At 34.6% G+C, this 20,269-nt stretch overlaps 1 protein-coding gene across 1 annotated transcript; it reads right to left on the reverse strand.

Annotated features, from left to right (window-relative positions):
• LOC109822402 (tRNA 2'-phosphotransferase 1-like) lies at positions 10,556 to 20,003 on the reverse strand. The gene is made up of 8 exons (XM_020388603.1): positions 19,780 to 20,003; positions 19,634 to 19,702; positions 19,304 to 19,451; positions 16,988 to 17,077; positions 14,661 to 14,715; positions 14,434 to 14,556; positions 10,957 to 11,013; positions 10,556 to 10,835 (listed from the first exon to the last, which is right to left on the reverse strand). The coding sequence occupies exons 1-8, from the start codon at positions 19,827 to 19,829 to the stop codon at positions 10,711 to 10,713; spliced, it is 717 nt and encodes a 238-aa protein (XP_020244192.1). The 5' UTR covers positions 19,830 to 20,003; the 3' UTR covers positions 10,556 to 10,710.

The following is a 20,269-nucleotide window of genomic DNA, read 5'->3' on the forward strand; positions in this document are numbered from 1 at the left end:
GGCCCGGACGAGAAAATCGTCCGGGCAAAATATCCGGGCCGGGCGGCCCGGCCCGGCCCGACATAAACGGTCACAAAACGGTCATATGGTGAGGGTATTTTGGGCATTTGCCTAGGGGCTACCTCTATAAATAGAGGGGGGTTTTCATTTGTTTTTCTCACACCAAAACTCATCCACTTCTCTCTTATACACTCTTATACTCTCTTATACTCTCTAATAATCTCTTATACTCTCTAATTCTTCAATCAAATGGCTTCCGGATCTGATTATGAAGAGCTAAACCTATCTCCCGATTTTAAAATGAGTCTTCCTACCGGATCTACTCCTATCGATCCTACCGATGTTAATCCCGGATTCGGTGGCGATGATTCTACACCAAGAGCTCCTAAAAAACCGAGATCCGATGTGTGGAGTTTTTACGAGAAGATAGACGTCATCAAGGATGAACATGGTATGATCCTCACCCAAAAGGCTAAATATGCGTTGTGCGGTAAGATTTTCCAAGCTCATCATAAGAGCGGCACCAACCACCACAAACACTATTTAGATAAACACAACAAAGACCAAACGCCTCAAGGTGATATCCGATAATCTATGATCTCACAATCCTCAACTTCTGGTAGTCTCGGAAGTTAGAGTTATGACGCAGCCCGTGCCAGGAAATGCGTCATCAGGTTTATCATTCTTAAGAATCTTCCTTTTAGATTAGTAGAAGATGAATTTGAAGATTTATTTACAGATGGTTTTTACCCCGTATTTAAAAAAATTTCTCGTCAAACTTATCAACGTGATATTTTAAAACATTATCAGGAGGAACAAGTAAAAATAATTTCTTATTTTCAAAGTTTAAACTGTAAATTATCTTTGACTTCTGATATTTGGACATCTAGAGCACAAACTGGTTATTTATGCATCACAGCACACTGGATTGATGAAAATTAGCAAATGTTTAAAAGAGTTATTTTCTTTATTGCAATTAAAAAGTCACATACTGGTATTAATGTTGTAAATTTAATAATTGAAGAACTTATAAAACTAGAAATTTCAGAAAGAATATTTTCTCTTTTCACTAGATAATGCAAGTAATAATAATATAGCTGTTGAATCAAAACAACTCTGTCATTGCCATGTCATGGTAATCTTTTTCATATTAGATGCATCTGTCATATTTTAAATTTAATTGTTCAAAGTGTATTTACTGAAATTAAACCCATGATAGAAAAGGTTAGGTTCGTAACTTATATGCATATGCTTCTGAATAAAAAATTAGAAGATGGAAACAATTCTGTAAAAAAAAAATGTAAAGCCCAGACTAATTCCAAAAGATGTTGATCATAGGTGGAATTCCACCTATGTAATGTTAAGTGTAGCAATAGAATATAAAAAAATTGTAAATGATTTTATTGCTTATTATTCTTCTAGTTCTAGCTCCAGTAGCACATATGGAATAACTGAAGAAGAATGAACATTTATAAGTGATTTAAAAGAGATGTTATAAATTTTTTATGATGCTACAATGTTATTATCTGGCTGTTATTATCCAACCATTACTTTAGCTGCTTTACAAATTTTAAATATTCAAATTTTTTTTGGTAAATATCGTATGGATGATACTTTTGGAGCTATAATTTTTCAAATGAAGAGCAAATTTAATAAGTATTTTAGGCCTATTCCTTATATTTTTGGTTTGGGGAATCATATTGATCCGCAATTGAAGGATATTGGCATTCGAAGTTTGTTACAATCCCTGTATGGTAATCAAATTATAGACTTAAATGATAGATCCACCATTACTGCTACTTCTCATCATAATGCTTTTAGAAATTATTTTTAAACATTATATGATGAGTATGCAGCTAAACATGGTGTAACTGTACAGTAATGTACAGCTTCGGCTTCTTCGTGCTCAAGTCGATGTAAAAGTGTAAGTTTTGATAGGTATGTAATGGTAGCTGAACTAACTGGTGGATCTGGACTTGGATCATCATTAGAGATTTCTGAAATAGATGAATATTTATCTACTTCTTTAGTTAAATGTTAAAATAATAATTTAGATATTTTGCAATGGTGGAGAGTATATGGATCAGTTTCATATCCTATACTTTTCACCATGGTTCGTAACTTACTAATAGTGCATGTTTCGACGGTAGCTTCGGAATCCGCCTTCAGCACAGCAGGACGTTTGATCGACGACCACATGACATCGTTAGATCCGTATACTGTACAGGCGGTGATGTGCTTACAAGATTGGTGGAGGTACGAGAAGAGAACGCAAGACATCGATCAGATGGATAGAATTGAAGATAAATTTAAAGAATTGAGACTAGCAGATAGATATAAAGATAAAATAATATTCATCAAATTGTAATTTTTATTTTTTAGTTAAATTTTGTAATGAATTATTTTGGAAACTGTTACTAATGATAGTGATATAGGTGAGTAGGTGCTAACCTAGTTGGGATGTACTTTAATTGTTTTCTTGTCTTCTGAAAGTGTTGCAAGCTCCTAGGTATCATTCTTCTCGATAGCCTTGATCTCTTCATCCATAGCTGATCTCCACTTTGGATGTTGAATTGCTTCTTCAAAGTCTAAAGACACACAACTAGGGAATAAGTAAAATAATGTTAAATCATCTTGATTTTTAGTTACCTCATACAACTCCTTCAAACTCCTAAAATTTTGAGGTTGTGGGCTCAATGATGATGAGAATGATGCTAAAGAAGTCATCGATTAGGGCGACTGAGATGTGGTTGGTGATGATGTCGTCGATGATGATAGAGTGGATGTCGATGGAGTATGTGCTAGAGCATCTTTCTCGATCTCAGTTTCTTCACTAATGAAAGTAATCAGGCTATTGTAAATTTCTCCCTTGCTCTAGTCCTATGATTTCTCTTCGTCGAATTAAACATCTCGGCTAACAATGAACTTCTTACTATAGGGATCATACATCTTGTAACCCTTAGTTCTTGAATCATAACCGATAAATACATATAGAATACTCCTCTCATTAAGCTTATTCCTCTTCTGCTTTGGAACATGAGCATAGCTGATACTACCGAACACCTTAAAGTGGTTCACATTTGGTTTGTTACCAGTGCAGTCTTCTTGCTAAGTATTATTTTTGAGAATCTGAGTTAGACACCAGTTGAGGATGTAGACTGTGCAAGAAACATCTATGGCCCAAAAGGTTTTGGGCACCTTCTTACTACTCAACATACTTCTTAGCATATTCAAAATAGTGTGATTCTTCCTCTCAGTAAAGCCATTTTGTTGTAGAGTGTAAGGAGCAGTCAGAAAATGTCAAACTCTGTGTCCTTCGTAATATGCTTCAAAGTCCTTTGAAGTAAACTCTTCACCTTAGTCTGATTTGATAGCTTTAAGATAAAAGTCACTCTCTTTTTCCACATTAGCTTTGAACTTCTTAAACATAGAAAACAATTCAGATTTGTTTTTCAAGAAGTATACCCAAATATTTCGAGAAAAATCATCGGTGAAGGTAAGAAAATACCTATTCTCACTGATTGAGGTCAGAGTAATCGACCCACACACATCAATATGTACAAGTTGTAGTAGCTTCGACGTATGAAATGAAGCCTCCTTTAGAAAAGTAGCTCGATGATGCTTCCCCACTAGACATCCTTCATAGAGTTGCTCAAGATGATCAATTATCGGCAACCCTTTTACCATACTTCTATCGGTCTACATTAGATCTACCATGTCCACAGTCTCTAAAAGTTCTTTGATCTTGATCTCTTTCTTCATAGTTGTTGTGACCTTCTTTGCCATAGGGACCACATCCTTGGCCTCAAAATCTGCCTCGAAATCTTCCACGGCCAAGATCGTCGTTACTTCCTTCTTTTGAATCTTCTCGGTCATCCTTCAAAGAAAGCTTAGTTTGAAGAGCATTCTCCACCAGTTCATTTCTCTTGCTAATTTATTTGTCGTAGCATTTAAGGAACCCAAGAGTTTGTCAATTGTCATCTTCTCTAAGTCTTTCGACTCTTCGATTGCACAAACAACATAGTCAAATTTCTGAGGAAGTGATCGGAGAATTTTCTTCGCCACATGAACATCTTCAATCTTTTCACCATTTTTCCGAAGTTGATTCACCATGGCCAAGACTCGAGTGAAATAGTCGGAAACTAGTTCACTTTCCTCCATCTCTAAATCTTCGAGCACCTTTCGAAGTGTTTGGAGCTGCACTTTCTTCATCTTCTCCACTCCCTTATAGTAGTTTTGTTTTGAGGTCGCCGTATCTGAGATCTTCTTGAATGCTGATTCATCAACTCATTGATAAATAAAGTAGAGGGCTATACTGTCTTTCTTACTAGGCTCTTTCAACGAGTCTCTTTGTGTTGCTGATAGCACACCTTCATCTTGAGGCTTTTCAAGGCCTTTCACCACAACATCCATGTTGGGGCGCTGATACGCCCACTCGCCGCAGAAGCAAATCACCTCGAGAGAAAGTCCTGGCTTTTATTTTTTCACAAAACTCAAGCCATCCTCGATGTTCCTGTTTCGATATAAAATAAGAACAGAAGTGAATATCTCAACGAGGTGAGATATACACTCTTCCCGATATCAAATCCAGATCTGAATATCAAGGGAATGACAAGCAATGACAAATACAAAGAAAACAATACCCAAAGTAAATGAGGCGAGAGATATACGTGATTCGGCAAACTTGCCTACGTTCACGGGAGGGATGAAAGAAGATTCCACTATGATGGAGAACACCGACGACTTGCACAACCCATAAGCTCATCCCAAAGAGATGAAGCTTTGATTTTACCCAAGAGAAGAAGAGCGGAACAAGAGGAGGAAGAAGGAGAGGGAGATATGGGGCGTTGAGGAGCGGGAGGATGAGAGGATGAGAGAGTTGAGGGAGGGGGAGATGGGGAGTGGAGGAGGAGGAGGGAGATGTAGGGGAGGCTGTTGAGGGGTAAAGTTGGATTATTAGGTAAAATACATAGAAAATTGGGCTAAAGATGAGCTGGAGGGGCTGAGGCATAATTTTTACAAATTTTAGGGGCTGCTGCACATACCAAAAAGTATGAGGGGCTGGGACACACTGACTTTTGAAATTTGGGGCATTGACATAATTTTTCCCAGATTTAATTCACACTTTGCTTTGCTTGTTTAATTTAGGATTTAATAAAATATGTTGCTAAAATAAGTGGGATAATTAGGATAAAAGGAAACTAGTATAACTTATTTATTAGAATTAAAATTAAATTTGCTCTCTTTTATGCCTTAATTATTTATGTAGAGATTAATCAATTAAGATAATAATTGATAGAATATTTTAAATTGATAGGTTATACTTTCTTTAAGTGGTTTGATAAGCTATCTTATTAGTATTCTAGGATTATTATTTTCAGTTGATTATCCATGCATAAAGTTCAATTTTATTTTTAGAATCTATCTTGATAAACTATGTTTTTTTTCCAATTAGATTGATAGGTTATGTTTTTCAATTCTAAAAATGAATTACAAAAAATGTAATTTCTAGATCTAATAAATAGTTATGTAGTGGAATTTATCCTAATTTCCTAGTTTAATACTCTAGCACTTTCTCTTTTTTATTCCTTAGTTTTGTCAGTTGTCAGCTTTTATTTTTTTTGTAATGTCTTTCTAGTTCTTCTACCTCTTCATTTTCTCTCCCCCTTTTCTCTTATTTTTCCTTTTATTTCTTCTTTTTTTATTTGCATTTCTATTCTCTCTTCTCTCCCTCTTTCTATTCCTATTTTCTTTTCTTATCAAAAATCAAAAATCCCCATTTTAACACTTTTCCATAAAAAAATCCCCCCTCTTTTCAAATAACTTTTCAAAAGGAAATTTTTTAATTTAAATTTTTTTAAAAACCACTTCTTATGGTTTGACATTTTTCTATATTATAACCTAGTTGTGCATTTGCAACGTACATGTTTTCTCACACAACAATAGTAAGTAAAGAGGGTTATTTTAGAAAATTTGGGTCCAAAATAACCCTCTTTATTTACTATGTGATATCAAAGTAAATATCTTTACTATGATGACCCTTCCTAAAATAACCCTCTTTATTTACTAAATACTAGTTTTTATGCACGCGCAATGCACGTGGTTAAATATTAAAAAATTGTATTTATTTCATTACTTTAAATAAGTGAGATTTATCTTGAGTTTAAATATGTATAATTGAATTATAAGATTTATTAGTATTTTATTTAAATATTAATAAAAATAAATGTAATGGATTTTAAGCTAAACTTGGATGAAGATACATAACTGGGATATGGTAATTGTTATTATGAATTGTAGTTATAGTAATAAAGAAAATATTCCAAAATTTTATGTTTATTCAAATATTTTTGACTCAAAAAGCTAAGATCATTGTTTGATTTACTGCAAACTTGTAAATTCTTTTTCTTCTAGGAATTTTAAATTGATCACCACCACCAACACCCAACAGGAAAATTTGGTCCCTTATTCAACATGGAAACAATCTCAACAAGTAATAATTAGTAAGCCAAGGAATTTTTTTGAAAACATTGATTAATATTAAAGTTTGTGACAACCCCCAAGCAAAATCATCACAACAGTAAACATTAAACATATTTTTACGGATACAGGACAAATCAAATATGGCTCAACAGTAATTCTTTGCCAATTGGTTAAAGAGGCCACCTTTATATCATAAATGGTAGACCTTTATATCATAAATGTTAGATCACATGATTTTATGTGATGTAAGTAATCACATAAGCATATAAAACTACTAATAATTTTGCATGAAAATGCCTTATAAAAATTCCTAATTGTACTCAAAAATTAAGTTGTGATATAAAATGATTAAACAATATTGTTCTCCCTACTAATTAGTATTATCATGATCCTTCAAGTTCCACTCATCTGAACTTAAGACATATTAAGAAAATAAATATGAAAACTTCTTAGCATGATTATTAGCAGTTACTTCTGGTTGGTTTAAGCTCTGTAGTCTGATGTTTGGGGGGGGGGTGGATAGGAAAACTGGCGCCATCACAACACTGCCATGATATTACCTTTTGAGTAACAATATTCATGATAAAACACCTCCCCATAGATATTCAATAAATAACTTATTGCAGCATATATGTTCTGAAACTTATATCCAACATAATAAGATACCAATCACTGCAAAACAGTGAAATCTAGTTATACAATCGCGAACTGACAAGAAAAGCACCTTCACTGGTTAGAGGTAAAAATAAATACAATCAACATTAAACATACTTGCTCCAAAGCTCAGGCAGAGGCAGGCTGATGCAATTCCGGGGAGTCATGGCGATCTTCTAATGATCAAAAAATAAATCATTCAAATAATATCATAAGAGAATTAAATTATTATAACTGAGAATCATTACAGATTTAGCACCATTTATCATAACTATTATTGCAATCGACACAACCTCACATATAGACTTATAATAAAAAAGCGGATATCATTTATCATGGTTATATATATCAAATAGATAAATAATATGGACATACAGACATCAGATATTGTTCCTTTTTTTATTTATAGCACTTTGTGAACATAGCACATCAGAGACAGTGGTAGCATAGCGAAGCATATAATACGGCAACACGATGCAGATATACACAATACATTAAATAAGGATAATTTCATGCCTCATCGGAACGGGATCAATGGAAGATTCTTAGAGTCCTCAGACATATGCAGCTCTCTCTTCAAAGGCACAATACGTTTCAGTCTACCCAGGGCAATATTGAGTCTTCTCGTTCGAACTAAGCACCAGACTTACAGCCTCAAGTTCCAAAGGTAAGAAACTATATCATTTATCTTTCGAGTGAAGGTTTTGTTTTGTCGCTTACAAAGCATTTGTGTTTCTATATCATTAGTGATATCTACAACAGATGCAGATAAAAGTTCATCCTTGACAAATTCCGAAATGAGGAAAAATGGGCGATCACCTCTAAATCTGAACAAGCATGCGACTTGCATTCCAAAAAAGGTTATACATAAGGAATCTTTAAGCCTAATTATAGGTATATAATCTAAGTTTTTATTACTAATTATCATCGAATTTTAATATTTATTGATTACAATATTTGTTGTTTTAAATCATAGCATAATCAATTGTCCGTATGCACTATGCACTCAAACAAACTAAACCTATTTCAAAACAAGAAGAAGAAGAAATAAATATAATTAAATAAATCTAAATTAAAATAATATCAAACATGAAGATTTACCTTGATATATGTGAGAACCTGCAACAATCAAATCTTTATTCCTCTAAATTCTGCATGAAAATTGAAGAATTTTGAAAAAAAATCAATTTCCATAAAAATTAATTGCAGCGTAAAACAAATATCACCATTAAATTAAATACACAATATTTTTAAAGAATAATCATAAAAATATAAAAAAAACATTCATGTTGAAGGAGATGGAGAGTTACTATGAAAATTGTGTAATTTCTTGGTTTATATATAGGCATGTGGTATTGCATGTGATAGGATAATAGTTATAATTAGAGTTTTATTAGGATTTGATCATAATTAGAATATTTAATCAATCGTGCGGATTTGTTATCGATATTCAAATGATAATAACATAGTTCTGATAATCTTCCGATAATCTGTTATGATAAAATAGTTCTGATAGTTCCGATATATAACATAGTTTGATTTGTTATCATAGTTCTGATAGTTATGATAGTTCACGCACTGTTACTTTCATGTTTAACGAGATAATGCAGTTATTATGGGTAACAGTTATTTTCTACTACCGATTCAAATTATGCATTAAGAATAAGCAATTTCTCATGGAAATAACAGATTACGGATTTAAGAACAGATAAAGAGTCCATGCGCATATGAAACACTTGATATATGGTCATTAAATTTAACACATGATAAATGTTCAAAATTCAATTATGATAAAGTTCTGTTATTATGATAATTTCACTGTTATTATGCGGATTTAATAATCTTTTATTACGGATTTAAGAACAGATTACGGATAAATGTTCTGTTATTATGATAATATCAAATCTGTTACGGATAATTGTGTAATTACTTATTCCTATCATGAAAATAACAGATTACAGGTTTGATTTAGCTCACGAATAAGCAATTTCTCACGAAAATTGTCATTAAATTAAATTCAAAAATTAGAATTTGATTATAGATAGGATAGTTTAAACTATAAAGGGGTATATTTGTCTAAAAAAGATTTTCCGAACTCGTGCTTTTAAAGGGAGTATGATATGCAAAGATTGACCTTTTCAAATGTTTAATACAAAGAACTTTCTATATTTTGAAGGAAGGGTTACTCCTTGTCCTACACTAAATTATATATACAATTTTTTCCGTCAAAAGCTTAGGCTGTTATTGATGTGTCTATGTTTATCAATATTAAACTTTAGTGTAAGATTTTCAAAATTTAAAGTATAACTTGTAGAATTCAAATTTCTTTTATTTTAATATAAAAATTAAGAAATATTAGTATTCACTTAATTTAGCCAAAAACTAGTGGATTAAATCACTTATTTTTCCCAAAACTTTTCCCATTTTGTTTTCCCTAAATTTCTCTCATTTTCTTTTTATTCAAAAAAAAAAAAAAAAAATCCCCAACATAACCCCCCTAAATTTCTCTCATTTTCTTTTTATTCAAAAAAAAAAAAAAAAAATCCCCAACATAACCCTTATTTTAAACCTTCCCTAAATTACCCTTCTCTAGATATATAGTCAAGGTTTTAAATATAGAATATCAGGGAAATATCAAATAACCAAAATTTATATCAGATTGCGAATATCAGCTAAATACTAGAAATATGTGGTAAATATCAGAATACCATAACAGATATTTGCATATATAGTACAATACTCTAAAATCAACATACTTAATAAAATCTAAGCATAAAACATGTAAATAATATATGTTTAGGATCACTAACCAACCTTGTAAAACAAACAAAAGCACAAATCCACATTACAACATTTCATCTAATTTTTTCAGCCAAAATGTCATTTGATATAATGGGAAAGTCATGATATCTCACCCTAAAATTGTCAAACACGGTATATTATTTTGTGACAAGCCAAATAAAAGGATGTATCAGTCAACATATCAACTGAGATATCAAACATATCGGGAATATATCACCCAAAAAGAGCTAAAAAGCAATAAAGGATATTTAGAGACCACTGCGACAAGCCTTGTAAAAGGATATATCAGGAGATATATCAGGCCATGTCGAGGATATTTAAAACAATGGAAATAGTGAATAAAGAGGGTACAAATGGAAAAGAAAAAAAAGCCCACAATATAGCTTTTCTACAAATATGCATATAGATAGAAACAGTGCATGTCTGAGATACTAGGTGTGTGTGTGTGTGTGTGTGTTTGTGTGTGTGTGTGTATATATATATATATCAAAACATAATAGTTATTCAGATACAGAAGAAAGTAATATCTACAGGTAATATATGCTGACATTGCCATCAGAATTTTCTATTTTCTAACTTTTCTCTCTGAAACCAAATACTTTTCTCTGAAACCAAATTCAAAAACTTTCTGGATTCAAAATGTTATTCCTGAGCAAAATTTACATGCATTCATACTTCTGCAATCATAGAGGCACAGAATACAGTATTTCAATTTAAATAGAACAGAATATCAAGCTGATTACTAATTTAATAGAACAACCACCACCTGACTTAGAATTGTATCTGCTCTCTTTTTGGCCATGTTTCAATCTTCTCAAAGTATTTGACTGGAACTACACCATCAAAGCCCTCGGTCAAGATAACTTTGTTATCTGAAACATAAAGCTTCATTCCATCTGAGAAGCATAATTATTAGATTGCATTAGGATATTATTTATTTATTACCCTAAAATATGAAACAACAATCAAGGTTATTACCCTAAAATATGAAACAACAATCAAGGTCAAGTTATATACCTTCTAATGCCTTTTTCACATCCAAGAAAATTAAAATATTGACATCCCGTCGCATGCCTTCATGAGGAAAAAAAATCAATTATACTTAGTAAAAGAAAAACTTCTTGACTGTCATCAACAAATTGCAATTTATGAATTGAGAGTTCAAAAAAAATTCTTAGATTTGAACGTAAGAATATCAGGAACATATAACAACAGTATATATGTAGTGAAGGCTCTGATGCACTCGCTGCAAAGGAGATTCATCCATAACAGACGGAGAACATTGAAGTAACTCTCACCAGTTCTTTCCTTTTCAATAATTAAATTGAACTTTATCACCCAACTTCTAAAAAATATGTAATACAATGAATGGTTTAAAATAGCACGTTGGATAAAGATAAAGCTTCGAGATTGACAATTCAATCGCTTAATCTTGATCTAGACAGTGCAAAAAGTACTTTTATACCAGATTTTGTTGGAGTCAAAATATTTTAGACGGTAAAACTACCCCGCTAGCTACGTAGACCATCAATTTTGATCTCATTTGATGGACAAGAAATAAACAAAAGAAATACTGGACCTTCGTTTACAGGAGTTCCATATAATTCAGGTCATGTTTGACGGTGCAGATCTTCTATTTGCATAGGATATTTAGATGCATATTCTACATACTGACACATGTATATACATTTTTGAGTCTTTAATATTCTCATGATATGACTAAGAAACTAGTTAATTCCAACTTGCTAAAATGCATGATATATGAAAAGTTGGATAAGCTGCTTCATTCCATATATCTTCATGCTATTACGTTATTAAAAATCAAACCATGCAACTCATATGACCTTTTACTAGTGCATCAAATGGTGGCCAAATCGTTTTTTCTCAAGATAAATAATCTCATAATTCATAAACTAAAAGTTAAAAATTTTCATATTTAAGAAGTTGCTTTGATAAATATGAACGGAGTGAATATTCAATTTTTAACATATCATCCACTTTGGTATGTTATATACGGCGAATCATTCAATTTCTAATGAATTGTGCAGTACTGAATGGTGTGTTTTCCAACATATCATGCACTTCTGTACACTGTGTTCCATAACATATCATGCATTTTGATGTGCGCGCGTGTGTCACAGCGCCTTTTTTTATCTCACGAGCTAGCCTTCCTGTGCGACACTTAGTTACTCTTGGCTCACTAGAATGGCTAAGCCTAGCCTACCAAACAAAGCACACAAGAACACTAGAGAACTTTAGAGGGAACTTGAGATTTCTATTACTCAAGCTTGTTTGGATACAAATGAGCTCCCCCTTGGCCTCTTTACATAAGAGAGGCTCCCGTTTACATAAATGGCCCAGATTTCTCTTCTCGAAATTTTATACATCCAATGATCAAGATTAATCCTCTAGAGATTCTATACAAATATCTCTTATGCATGAATATACAAGAATATTCAAGAATATACATTAACATTCTAGAGACTGGTTGACGTGGTGCTAATGTAAGCGCTAACTTGGCGAGAGAAAAAGTTGTATGTCACACGCAGGTGTGCACGTGCTTGCGTGTAGGCAGGTAGGTGGGGTGTGCGTGCGCACTTCTTGTGTCTGTGTGCGGGCGTCACGTGGATGCGTCTGTGCATGTGCCCTTGCATGTGGATGGGTGTGGGGTGGGTGTGCTTGCGTATGCATGTGTCATATGTGCATGCGTGCATGGTTGCATGTGTATGTTAATGTGTACTTGTGGGCATACTAGTTATGAAATGTCACCTAATTTAACAAAATGAGCAACCAAGAGATGTCAATGACAAGGTCCAGCTTCTTCGATGTGATTAGCAGGATGATCATTACCACTAATCTATCTCTCAGCAGCTCATCAAAAAAATGAGTAGCCACAACATACCCACTTTTCCATATACATATATATATCCACACGTGTGCATAGGAAAACTTTGTTTGAGTTAGCCGGTTCATGTTGCTAAATTATCTACCCAGATATAGGCCGGCGGCAAAGCGCATCCTACTAGTCATACTGGAACTAGTGGATATCACCACTCTCTAGGGGAAAGCATATGGTCGGTTTGGCCAGTTTTGATCATCTTGAATCAAACCGAATCTAAACCGAACCACCGGACAAACTGAACGAAAACGAACCAAGCGGTTTCGGTTTGGTTAAGTCAGTTTTTGCTCCACCACCATGAAGCAACTTGCAAGAATAGGCTCTTGCAATCCATTAAGCATAGACCCCATTGTCATGGTAAATACAAGATAAAAAGATAGATTGGAGATTAAATAAGTTAGAGGTTGAAAAAGAACCAAAAGGTGATTGAGGAATAAGCTATGATGGTCGGTTTGTTATTGATATTTGGCAAGAAGGTTGAAGGCGAGCTTCTCTCTCTATTATTCAGTTGATTTTTTTGGAGACAGCTTGCAATTTTCCTTTTTCTTTCTTTTTTGATGAAAGGGACAGCTTGAAATTAGTTTGAAATGATGTTTTACCGTGGGACTTCATATTATGCATTGAGTAGGCCCACGGACTTGGCAATGGTGTAACGGTGAGACTTTGAATGAGTATAGTTAGGTGGGACACACAAAGGATTGGAATGAGTGAAGTATTAACGTGAATCCTTAAGTGAGGTCGGTCAATTTGGTGCGGAGTGAGTTTACTACAGCTTAAATGAAACTGAAGCCAGTATTCAAACTGCACCGAACCGCTAAAAGTCGGGCGGTTCGGTCTTTGTTCGATTACAACCAAACAATACTCAGCGCTACCATTCTCTTTTAACAGCTTACTTGGTTAAAGAGGTAGCAGCTCATATCCAATATCTTATACACACAGACACACTGCATCCCCATTCCCTCACATTCAAAAGTTACTATGTCAGACACTTTGAAAAAACTTCTAACACTTGACATCTGTGTCTGGTATAAGGGTAACACTGAAATGAGTTCTCTGAACTGGATGAAACAATTTCAGAGAGACCGGATCATCATCATCATGCAGTTTAACATTCTACTCAAAAGGAAGTCAGGAGGACTCGTATGTAGGAATGCTATGACAAGCACTTACCATCGGCCTCAAGCACCAAATGGAAAAGATTTTTTGAATACAGTCCAGAAAATGATTAGTGAGGTTTATCGTTTGGGACGTTGAAGATGGAAGGAAGAAGAGATGAGTTTTAATTTACGATATCTTAACTAGACATGTGTGTCCTTTTGTTGTACTTCTCTTTTGTGTGCATATGTCAAAGCTTTATTTCAGTGTAATGCCGCCCTAGTCATTCTAAACTAATGTAGTTTTGTATGATTATTTTAGAAGGGTGAATGATGAAGGCAGGATTTAAATCTGTCTTTCTAAATTAATTTAGCTTTTCAAATTTTACCCATAATTGTCATGCAGGATTAACTTACTTTACAGTAGATATCAGAATTTTAACTCGTGAAGGTAAAAATAAATTACAACCGTAAAATGATAATAAATTATGGAGAACATACCGCTAATTACTTTGCCATCTGCAGGCAAGCCACTAGAGAAATGAACGTGTAATCTTGACATCTGCTTTAGTCCCGATTGCAAGATTGACTCCAAGTTCTTCTTATAGGTTCCATGCACACAAACTGTAGTATAGGGCCATTAGCTTTTTTGCAGCTTGCTATATACATTATGAATGCTGAAATTTTAGGGGGAAAGTCGTCAAGAAGTTTCTTCTCCAGAATTTTACCTGGTACTTCATCAGCTGAGAGAATGGGCTTCAATAACCTCTCGGAGCTTATAGTCTACAAGGAATATGGAACAATTAAAAATGAACAAAACTAAACCGTAAAAAGAGAAATAAGCCACTGGAAGTTGCTCCTAGTAGGAAACAAGTTTTTGAGCAACTAGGGATCAAATAATACAAAAACCCAAGGTCTGAAGGCTCGGATTCAGTCCCTCTTATACAGCTCAAGAAGCAGGTTTCAGTAGTTTCAGATGTTCACTCTTAGTTTGCATTTGTGTATTTATTTATTTTTGGATTGTATAACAAAATTAATAGACCATTAGTTACAGTTTAGATACAAAGTCTTTAGCCAATGATGGTTGATCTTTTTTTCTTGAAATGTACAGGATAACTATTTTTGTCATATGTAAAAGTATGCTTAACAACTCAAAAACAGTTAGCTATTGTATTCATTTTTGGAACCATTCAATTTTTTAATTAATATATTGGGTGAAATTGTATATAACTTTGAAATATATAAACAAGGTTCATTGTCTAAACCAAATATTTACACAAGTTCCATAGTGGACCTGTTAAATCATCATTACTTGGTTTTTTTAGAATTTCAGTTGATCATTTAATTTTAGTTTTGATGATACGTAACACAGATGTTAGGAAACAGCCCAAGGTTTATTGATTTATACTTCCACTGTTTTCAGGTCAGCAAAAGAAAACTAAGCATATTATACCATATGTTAATTTTCGGTAACTTGATTTAAGCCTATTATGCAAACGCTTGAGGAAAAAGAAACACCAGTCTCATTCATGTACTTGTCAGCATGTGTGATTTGCATTATTTGCATATACAGCAGGGGTGTTTTATGCTTGTTTCTGAGTCATCTCGTCCGTTTGACTTCCCAGATTCAAAACAGTAAGCATAGCAGGAATCACTGGAGCTATTCACTAGATAAAAGAATTGAAGTTCCTAATTCGCATGTATGTGAGGTCATGGCTGATTGCTAGAGAAGGTAGAATAGACTTTATTCAATCTTACCAGGCTACCAGTTAGCTAACTTCTAGCCACTTCAGTGACACAAAACTTAGCTTAGAGAATTTACAAAGTACAGTCACAGCACTTTACAAATTTCTTAGAAGCTTTCTTTTCTCACTTTGGGAGCAATCCTAAGCTATAGACATGTAGCCTTCGCGTGTGAACTAGTAGAATACTTAACAGAAAAGTTACAAGTTTTATGTGACTGTGTCTGGCAGTGCCACAGGTGGTGGTTGTTTTCTTTTTTCTTCTTCTTTTTTCTCCTCTTTTGTGGATGGGGATTGGGGGTTGGGTGGGGTACTACATCAGTGCAATCACCAACTTTAAAATTTGTGTTGGAAACTTGTTGCAGTCTCCTTACTCCCCATATGATCATGATATTAGATGACCTTTTATGGGAGTTTTCCACTATCAGGTATAGTGGCCGTCCTCATAGGGAACCACTTGGATGCTTCAACCCTTTTATGGGAGTTTTCCACTATCAGGTATAGTGGCCGTCCTCATAGGGAACCACTTGGATGCTTCAACCCCATCCTGAAATTTCTCTAGTCATCTCCTGTGACTACTCTGTTTAATTTATGCAGCTATTTCTAAAGTAAATGATTAAAATCAAAATATTCATGGTTTATCTCCAACAAGTTATACTAAAATGTAGAGTCCACTTAGTTGGCCAACATTGTAGCTGATCTTAGGCCTCTCTTCATGTATGGGTGATTTCCTATGATCCTATCTACAAGAAAAAGAAAAAAAGAACATCCTGAAAGCAAACAGCATCATTGACCCCTAGCTCCATATCTCGTAGAGAGAATCATACGATAAATAAGTTTATCATATGTGATGGACTTATGGTAAGAGAAGAATCTCTGGATAAAATGAAAAACATGTTGACAAACTTAAATGGCACCCAGAGAAAATAACGAACATGGTGGCAAACTTAAATAGCACTAAGTTCTAGTCCTTGGTTTCTGAAACCATAACAATGATGTGGGTGTCGAGTCTAACAAATTCCAAATTACAGCCACAAACAAATTTACATAGCAGACGTAGTCAAACATTCCTGCAGATAGTAGTGCAAGTCAAACTCCTATCAAGCTTTATACTCTATGGAGGAAACCTATTATATATCTGCATACACATGAAGTATAAGATAGCATCAAATTATTAACCTCATAAAAAGAACATAAAATATGATACACACATTTACTTATGTATTTGCATACGCGTGGGAAAGCTGCATTCCAAACCAGTCCTGCTTAATTTAAGGAACTTAAACAGCATATCGACTTGCCAAAACATTTACCGTTACTGAGTGGCCCTGATTCGCACGAATAAAAAGCTCTCCATTTTCTTCCAAAAGGCTAAACCGCTGCTTATTATCCTTCCTAACTGCCTGCTTAATATACAACACAGACAATTAGTTGAAATTAGCATAAAGTAAAGGGCATTCCGAGTAGAAATTAACTCGATAGAAAGGCTTAGTAAACAAGAGTCATGCCATGGCTTCAAGAAAATCACGAGAAATAGTTCAAAAGTATAGTTTAGGTTTCTAATCGGTTGTCAATCGTCTATATCTATCAAGACGGCGGAAGGAAAAGGAGGAGAAAATCCCAATTGCTAACTGACTGAAAAATCCATCAAATGTGTGTTCTTATTTATTTATTCTTTAAATGAGGATCCATTCAGTTGATGTAGTCACCCAAATGTCATTCACATTTACTATATCCATAGATTTTTCTTATCATAAATTAAGTATTTATGATCAGACAATTATTATAAGAAAGGCTAAAAGTGCAGTTACGAGCTACCTTTAATCTTCAAGTATCAGTTTGGAATATCTATTAGAATTCAACTTTACTCCTTACAATGAAACGTTAGCAGCAAGAATGAAATTATAGAAATGAAATATTCACCAAAAGAGTGCCACTGAGTGAGGAATTTCTTATCGACACTAAGCATTGTAAGTTGGTGCAATTAGAATTTAACTTTACTCCCGATGTTTTAAAAGCAAAAGGCGAGGTCAACGCGATTAGGTCCTATGTTGCATGAGGCGAAGGGTGCCAAGAAAGGCAATCGCCTGATCGAACCAAGGTGATAAATATTCAAAAACAATCATAGACATTATAAATAATATGAAAATATCAATAAATAGCAACAAGACAACTTAATCAGTGCTAAATTTTCAAAATCACAAATCTAATAATTTATAAACCATTTTAATGAAGTAGTAAGTAACAAATAATGAATAGTAGTATTAACTAGTACTGCTAACATAGATTATTAAGCAGCAAACTTTGAACTTTAAGGTTCAAATTTTGGCATGTCCTCAAAATGATATAGGTAATAAAGTACATTATAACAAAAAAGGCAAAAAATCGACCAAGAAAAAAGAAATATAGAAATTCAATAACATAAACAAACTTTACTTTATCGGACACCTTTCACACCCTCAAAATTCTAAACTAGAGACAAACATCATGCATCTTGCATCACATGCCTTAGGCGAACGTCGCGCCTGAGGCACGGAGGCAAGGTCATGAGGTGCTAAGGCTATTGACGCACCAAAAGGCGCTTGCCTTGGTAACATTCATCGCTTGGCAATATGTAAGGCGCTAAGTTAGAAGATCGCCTCGCCTGAGCGCCTAAGACACTAAGGTGCATCACCTTCAAAACACTGTAATTACTCCTTATAATGAAATGTTAATGACGAGAATGAAAATTATAGAAATGAAATATTCACCGGAAGCGTGTCGCTGAGTGAGGAATTTCTTATCAACACTAACCACTGTAAGTTGGTGTCTCCTAATTAAATTTTACAAGGTAAAACAAACCTCCAGTAGTATCTGCTTCCAGAATTAAATCCAGAACATGTCCATCTCCAGGATGATAGATCACCTTCAGAAAGTTTATGAAGGATTGACACTTGTGATCAGATGACGTCTAAACATGATGAAAAGTAACAGCCTAAGTGCAAAGTGCCAACAGGGAGGAGCAACTGGTATCTTAATCAACTTAGCACAGGAAATCTATGTAATTCTTTTGGCATAGATTTATGATCGCAAAAAATGGCTGAAGATAAAAGTTGGCAAGTTGGCAGCATCAGAGAAGATCCGGGAGGAAAGTCATTAGGTTATAATTTCAATTGCCAATTATTGTGTAAAAATTTTATAATCAAATGTATCAACCAGTTCGTGTTTTAGAAGGCCTTTTGATGTGACAAAACATATCAGCATAATGGTGCCAGCAATTTATTTTGGACATAATCTTGAGTTGAGCTGCAAACTTTTAGAAGCATTTAGATTTGCAAACACTTCCGTCTATTGCACTGTAAATACCACTCCATAATAACCACTATGCATGCAAGTTTAAAAAGTCCTTGGTTGTAATAGTTCGTAGAAAATTACTGAGCAACAGGTTACTTCGAGAAGTAGATTTTCATATTGGAAGTTCAACCATCCGATTCTAACTTCAATTATTTGCATTCTTATGATAACCTGACCAACATAGTTCACTAATAGAAATATTCATAAACGTACACTATATACCAAAAATCAAACGAGAAACAAATAATACAACAAGAATTAGTAACATCAACATTATGAGGTAGCAAAGAACTGACCTCTCTAATCTCTTCAATAGTATGCGACCTCAACGGAATTTTCGCGTAAGTCGTCAAATTCAGCAAAAGCAGATCCTTAACTCGAACGAACCCATCACTCCTCATATCTAGCTTCAGCTCTGAAGCCATATGCCTCAATACCTGTGTCCTGAAACCAAGCAACAATCAATCATCCAAGCTATTGGGGGGGAGGGGGGGCGCTCCAAAATTTACATAAAATTTCACAAAACAGCCTGAACTGTGAGATGATTTGCACAATATTTGAGCATGAAAACTTAAAGAAATCAAAGAGAATTTACACCCAAACCAAGAAATCAAAGAGAAACTCACAGCAGTCTTCCAAGCGCATCAATACGATCAGACCCGACAGCAGCGCCGCCGCGACCTCGGCCTCCCCCGCTACAAAGAAACCCAGATGGGTAAGTAGAGAATGAAGCAAGGAGTCGAAATATTAAATGAGTCTGGTTCAATTTTACCTCCTTCTGGGGTTAAAGGAGGCAGAAGCGGAAGAAGAAGAGGAAGCCATGAGAACTTTGATACGAGGAGGAGGAGGAGGAGAAAGAGGTCGAGGAGCTAATATCGATGAGATTGATGAAGGAGGAAGAGATCGAAGGAGGCGGACCACGGAGGTGGTCCTGAGGTGGAGGATGAAGGTGGCGGCATCGACTACGAGCAGAAAAAAGCTTCGATTTTTTTTAGGATTTTAAGCCTGGGGGTCCTCTGGGGCTAACTCTTTTTTCTCGTAACGGATCGAAATCTAACCGGACCCGGTAATATACTGACTTCAGTTTAGCTGGACCCGACCCGTTTCCCCTCCTTTTATCACTAGAAAACCCTAATCCTCATCGATCTCCGATCACCGTTTCCAATGGAGTCGTCATCTCCTCCTCCTCCTCCTCCTCCTCCATCTAATCCTGCTCCTTTTTGGAGCGCTGTACTGCAGAAAAAGCCCCCGCCAAAACCCCA

Source organism: Asparagus officinalis, chromosome 1 (assembly GCF_001876935.1).
Source record: "Asparagus officinalis chromosome 1, Aspof.V1, whole genome shotgun sequence".
NCBI lineage: Eukaryota > Viridiplantae > Streptophyta > Magnoliopsida > Asparagales > Asparagaceae > Asparagus > Asparagus officinalis.

Bases quoted from the DNA above. Each gene is read 5' to 3' on its own strand.
- LOC109822402 (XM_020388603.1), bottom strand. From the start codon at position 19,829: ATGGCTTCCTCTTCTTCTTCCGCTTCTGCCTCCTTTAACCCCAGAAGG. The intron at 19,703-19,779 runs GTAAAATTGAAC...GTTTCTTTGTAG, and splicing joins TCCTTTAACCCCAGAAGGAG to CGGGGGAGGCCGAGGTCGCG. The intron at 14,716-16,987 runs GTAAATGTTTTG...TATTCCTTGTAG, and splicing joins ATCAGGGCCACTCAGTAACG to ACTATAAGCTCCGAGAGGTT.